The sequence below is a fragment of the Pterocles gutturalis genome, unplaced genomic scaffold, assembly GCF_000699245.1.
Source record: "Pterocles gutturalis isolate BGI_N339 unplaced genomic scaffold, ASM69924v1 scaffold20313, whole genome shotgun sequence".
Taxonomy (NCBI): domain Eukaryota; kingdom Metazoa; phylum Chordata; class Aves; order Pterocliformes; family Pteroclidae; genus Pterocles; species Pterocles gutturalis.
Genome location: NW_010120997.1, coordinates 95,641 through 102,186, shown reverse-complemented (window position 1 = coordinate 102,186; position 6,546 = coordinate 95,641). Strand labels below are relative to the sequence as shown.

The 6,546-nt window shown below is 39.6% G+C and overlaps 1 protein-coding gene across 1 annotated transcript; it reads left to right on the top strand.

The window, feature by feature from the left end:
- Positions 1-637: 637 nt before the first annotated feature.
- ARRDC4 (arrestin domain containing 4) lies at positions 638-5,941 on the top strand (the record flags this gene model as incomplete). The annotated part of the gene is made up of 7 exons (XM_010077101.1): positions 638-704; positions 990-1,137; positions 2,998-3,100; positions 3,816-4,072; positions 4,645-4,807; positions 5,356-5,510; positions 5,620-5,941. Coding segments are annotated over 7 exons (950 nt in total), but the record flags the coding sequence as incomplete, so codon positions are not given.
- Positions 5,942-6,546: the final 605 nt, after the last annotated feature.

Here is a 6,546-nt window from a genome sequence, read left to right as displayed (position 1 = left end):
GGGCACCTGCGTGTTGCCGGTGCTCGGTGAGAGCCGCCGGCCTCCCGCGGGGCTCTGGGGAAGCTGCCGGGCTGCCCGGGTTTGGTCACTCGGACACTGCGGCACCACGGCAGGATTGAGAAATTCAAGGGAAATGGCATCTCGTTCTGTGAGGGTGGAACGCTGCTCGGGTTGATCTGCGGGACGAGTACATTTAGGCCTTTGGAAATTGTGTAATAGAGGGCCCTCGGTGAATGTATTAATAGAACAGAATATATTCATAGTATTTCATAACCCTGGCCTTAAACTGCAGCTTTTTGGCACAAAAGTTAGCTTAATTGTTAATTGAAAAAGTAGATGAATTGCTGTCCTTTTGAAAAGAAACTCAATGCTCTGCAGAAGCCATCTTGGATTAGAAATTGGCCAGAGTCCTGAACTGAAACTCAAGGTCTCCATGTTCCCTTGATTTTTCTCATTGAAATCACATCCCAGCATAAATAAAGCATGGGCTCCAATCCAGAACCCACTGGGATCAATAAGAACTTCTCCTAGTCCCTTGCATCTGGGTGTTTTTATACATAAATAATTTATAAAAGTGTCTCCTTTGTTCTTCTATTTATGGAATAACTAAAACATCCTATGCATTTATATCCTACAGGTGAGGAAAGCTTAATTCTTCTAGATGGAAGACACGAATTTCCGTTCAGCTTTCAGCTCCCTCAAGAGTAAGTTAAATAGTACAACCTGTGGGGATTGTGCCGGACGCTGCTTGTTGTGGGACGTTAACCAAATATAATTTGACTTGTGTTTTTTTTAATATCAAACCGATCGGTCAGCTTTATATGTTTGGCTTAACCAGCCACCACAGGGTCATGCCTTGCTTGCTTCTGCTTCCCTAAGGCCCTGAAAGTCCAAGCTGTAAATAGTAAATGTTTATGTACACAGGAAGTGCTCACGTTTGGAACCGAGTTATTAACTCCTGGTAATGCTGCTGTCACTGCTTGTTTCAGACCTCTGGTGACCTCGTTTACTGGGAAGTATGGCAGCATTCAGTACTACGTGAAAGCCGTTCTGGAGAGGCCTGCAGCACCCGATCAAAGCGTACAGACAGAGCTTCAGGTCGTTAGCCACATCGACGTCAGCTCACCAGCTTTATTGGTAAGAGGGTCCTCTGCTCCTCCTCCCCCCTTTAAAGCCAGCTGCAAAAAAAAAAAAAAAAAAAAAATCCAAAGAAGCATTCACATCCAGCCATAACCATTTCCATATTATTCTGGAGTGTCATTTTCTGACTTCTGAAAGCATATAAGCTCTCTAAGCTTTTCTCTATAAATAGATGATCTTAGGTTGTGTGAATAGCAAACAGAGTGGCTTTTTTTAATACCATTGATTACATCCCTGCTGGCAGAGATGCTCGTGCCAAAAAGTTATGCAGGCTTCAGATGCATAAATAAGGCTTAATAATAATAATGCACAAGCATCGAGTAGTTACTCTTACCAGAGCAACTACATTCACAGGGCTGCAGTGTCCTAAACTCTACAATAATAGTAGGTTGAGGAACAGTAATTAGAGCAGAGTATTAATCATGCCCAGCCTGTCATTTATGCTCTGGCCATTATGTTACGTATCCTTCCATTTTGCATGTCGTTTTCTAACATTAAGTGTGTGCACGCAGCTGCTTCAGAGATCTTTTCAGTTATTTCCTTATGACAGATTTGGCCACATTAAAGCATTGAGTTTCTAATAATCGCTAGAAATACTGTAGAGTAATAAGAAAGATCAGGCATTAAGTAATGAGAAAATAGGCAAGATGGAAGCTAATGAGCTGGATTCTTTTATCTCAACCCATATTATGAAAATAACATAAAATTATACCTTGCACTTTCATGATAGCAACTGGATCTAAATGGTTATTTATTTAAATATGAATGAGTAATTTCTATTTTATTTAAAGTGCTAGGATAATTTTAACATTTCATCGTGATGCGAACATAGCTAAGAGATGTTTTGAGCAGGTTTTTTTTCCTCTTTATATGCTTACATTGTAATCTTTCTCTCTAGAGGGAACTTGGAGAAGTATTTTGGCAGTGACATCTGTAAGCAGAATATAGTCTTTATATTTGACAGTGATGTCAGGAGCGTGACGACAGTATATCCAGATACCGCAAGGACAGAGCAGGCTGTAGGTTATGGTACAGGAGAGGGCTGTGGGGCACATAAAGTAGGCAGTGCCTGTCTTCATAGATTCCAAGGCTACCACCAAAACAGTGCAAAACAACGATTTTAGATTTCATCATTGTATTGACTGGGCACTAGCACCCAGTAAAACATTTTTAAGTAGCTGAGATCCTGGCTTGGACCCTTAATACATGTACTTGTATGTTAAGTGTATTCCAATGAAAATTTTACAGACAGTGTAGATGTCATCTAGTGTGACAGTCCTCCATGAATAATTAAGATGTTTTTTGTCATAAGCCTAAAAATTTTACAGACAGTGTAGATGTCATCTAATGTGACAGTCCTCCATGAATAATTAAGATTTTTTTGTCATATTTTTGGAGGGTTGTGTGGCTTGCAAGTTATGAAGATGCATCACCTTAGCCCAGTGTGTATACTTCTGTCTTCTTATGAAGGATACAAACATAAAAACAGTTTACCTGCGTAACTATTAGTTGCTTGCAGATGAAATTAATTCTGCATTCTTCTGCACTGAGGAACACCTATAAAATTCTCTAAGTCAATCTTTTTGAAGAAGATTACATTCAAAGGCACACTGGTCTCTGTTACCTACTTGGTTCGGTCTAAATGCAGACAGGGATTTGAAACCAGCCCTATGTTCCAATAGCCAGTGTTCAGGTTCCATTTTACATGGTGGCACAGCTCCAGTTGCACTGAGCAGTACAGGGATTCAGATCAAGCGGATTTTAGAGCGAGATTGCCATGACTGATATGCGTAACATTTCACTGCAAGTGATTGATAGCTTTATGCCCTAAAATGAAAAATACTCTATATTTTATAGACACCTGTTCTAAGAAGTCAGGAGAAGATGGTTGGCTGTTGGTTTTTCACCTCTGGGCCAGTGTCTCTCAGTGCCAAAATTGAGAGGAAGGGATACTGTAATGGTAAGAGTAGTTATCTTCAAAATGTGAATATTAAACATCTGATAGGGTTTTTTTCATCTCTGTGAAGCCAACGCTTTATAGTTAAAAGAATAGTTCCGTTTAGTAGGTAGTAAGTTGAGATCCATGTGAACGTGCTTTAGCAAAAGTCATCTTGCCTTGCCCCTCACTCCCCCCTTGGGAATATAAATGGAGAGGAAGTCCCATTAGTCAGTAATCTTATGGAAAACCATGTACATTTGAGTGTAAAGAACAACAAAATGCTTTATTTGGGATAAAATACTTAATTGGGGATGTAATCAGTTTTTTATGTCCTGTTTGTGTAGGTTTACACGTCTGTAAGAATGAGCTTTAGCAGCTTCTTTGTCATCTTGATAACATTGGATACATTGAGGAAATAAAATGAAACATTCTGGAAGTCAGTACTATATAAAAGGAAGATTGGCACATAATTTGCAAATAAAGCTTTTATAGCTTGTTAATATTATGCTTAGTGTTTCAAAATGAATCATTGTTTATACACAAAATGTAGTAGGTGGCTGTAATTCTGCCTGATACCACTCTGCAAAAAAAAGAAAACAAACCCTAGCTTGAGGAAACTAACAAGTATTGTTCTCATAACATTGCAGATGATGTGTGTGCTGCATAACATGCTTTGATACTCCCAGAGGAAAGTTGGTAAATACAAATTATTCATTGAACTTTTTCTGTCTTTAAGGGGAAGCCATACCCATCTATGCAGAAATTGAGAACTGCTCTTCTCGTTTGGTTGTTCCAAAAGCTGCCATTTTCCAAACACAAACTTACCTGGCCAGTGGGAAGACAAAGACTTTCCGACAGATGGTTGCCAATGTCCGAGGAAACCATATTGCCTCTGGGAGTACAGATACCTGGAATGGGAAAACTCTGAAAATCCCACCTGTATCCCCCTCTATACTTGACTGCTGTATTATTAGAGTAGAATATTCATTAGCTGTAAGTATGGATTTTTATTACAAATGTACATACTCTTGAATGTTACATTGTGTTGGGGGGCAGTAGAAGTTTATTGAGCAGCTCTTAGATTTTGAATTCGGGAACAACAACAAATTAAATAAATATCATACACCATATAGGCGAGAGACTGAAGATCATGAGGAAATTCTGAAATGGAAAGATAGGGATAATGGGGAAAATGGGAAAATGTTTCTGAGGATGAATTAGCTTAGTTTTAGACCTGCAGAGCTTATCAGGGGAAAGTAGTTCAAGCTGAATGGGTTCTTCAAGTCATTCTTTTCAGAAATAGGAAGATAGGACTCAAAAGTCAAGTGCATAATTATTTCTGTCAATCTGGTTTGTGTTTTTTTACTGTCATCTAGAGGCAAGGTGCAGAAAGAAGGAAAATGCTGAAATATAAGGGAAGCTGCCAGAGTATTAGCTAAACATATCTGGGATGAGATCCTAATTTTAAACAATCTGCAGTGTGGGGAGTGGGGTAGCTTCTAGGAGCAGCAACTCAATGGGCTCTCATGATGTTTTTTTTCTTTTATTTGGGGGTTGTCACATAGGTGTATATCCATATTCCTGGTGCTAAGAAATTGATGATTGAAATGCCTCTGGTGATTGGCACTATTCCATGTATTGGATTTTCAAGCAGAAACTCCAGCATCACCAGCCAGTTCAGTATGGATATGAGCTGGCTGGCACTGACCATGCCAGAACACCCTGAAGGTAATCCATATTGAACTCTCTACATTACCTCATAGTACTGTCTACAGCAGCAGGATAGTAGTGCCAGTGTACAGGCACCACTAGGGATGGAGGCTGTTAAAGTATGACTCATGAGAAGTGAGGCACATGAATTTAAATCAAGATCTGAAAGGATTGGTGGGGTTATCCTAACTCCAGCCTTTCTTAAGCCTCTCTTTACCCCTGTCTGACTCCTTTCAGTGAAATCTCAAAATAACTGACTTCTGATAGTGGGAATTCTATGTTGGAGGTAGTCACCTTGAAGGTAATCGTTACTGAATGTATCCTGATACAACAGAGGTTTGTAGCTGGAGTAGCCCTAACAGCATTCCTGCTGAATCATCTCCCAGGCTTACTAAAAACGTAGTTCTAGTTTTGGTATTTATGAAATATGGGGCACCTTGTACAATTTGACAATAGTACAGTGTTTAATAACTACAATCTTAATGGTCTTAGATACTGTAACACACATGTTGTCTTGCTGGGAGTGAATAGTTTGAAATTTAACAGTAAAATCTCCTGTGTTTCAGCACCACCAAATTACGCTGATGTAGTGTCTGAGGAAGAGTTCTCCAGACATGTTCCTGCTTATCCACCACCAATTGACTGTGAGGAACAATTGTGTTGTCCTGTCTTTGCTTACATACAAGAGTTCCGGTTTCAGCCTCCACCTCTTTATTCGGAGGTAAAAAAAATAAACAGCAGGTGGTGTTTGTATTGTCAGATGGCAAAAAAACCACAAACAGGAATGCAAGAATTACAGGCAGTAATTGTTGCCTTTCTTCTCTCTGTAGATCGATCCACATCCAACTGATGTAGAAGAAGTTCAGCCTGTTTCATTCATGCTCTGAAGAGGATTTGTAACGAGCATCATTGTGATGAATGTCTTAATCTTTCTGCTGCTTAAGCTGATAGTGCAGCTAAAAAGGAAACAGTTTTCTTTTTCAAAACCTAAGTTTGTGTACAAGCAAGGCAAAGGAAAACGAAGAGGGAGGTACGAGCATGTTTGGTGATGGAAGAGAATCTGCTGGATTAGTCTGCACAGAGGATACTGTGGGAGCAGCTAGTGCTTGGGATACTTGAGAAGTACCCGAAAATACTGAATGCTTTCAAAAAAGTGGATATGCTACATAAAGTATGAGGAGACGTAAGGATCATCTGAAGAGAAAAGAATTTACGTTTTGTTTGGAACACTCCAGAAGAATTTATGTAACTTGTGTAGTAGAACAGAATGTGGGGTAAGAAAACACTTCGAAAAGATTCCAGTGTTCAAGGGGCTTCAGTTTTGCACTGTCTGCAGCCAAGAAAGGAACACTACTAAAACGTGGAGTGAAGCCTTCACTCTAGCTTAACTTTATTCCATGAGAACCTGCCCTTCTAACAACTGCCAAGTGGTACTATTTCATCATTCATAATGGTTCCAAAGACATTATGGATGACAGAATAGCTGTTACGCAATATGATGAAGGCAACCATTTACTGAATGAAAGACACAAGTATGTAAAAGAAAATTGAACTTCGATAAGAGCTTATGCACTATGCTTTCTTTCAAGGGATTTCTTAAGGGAATTATTCTAGCCTCTCGTACTGTGAGTTCTTTTTCTGCATCTTAAGCCTATGGATAGCATGATAAGGGGAGGCGTGGCAAGGGAGGATCCTTTTGCCAACAGCAGGTATACTTAGCAAAATGGACAATACTTATTTATTCAGAAGCCTTTATA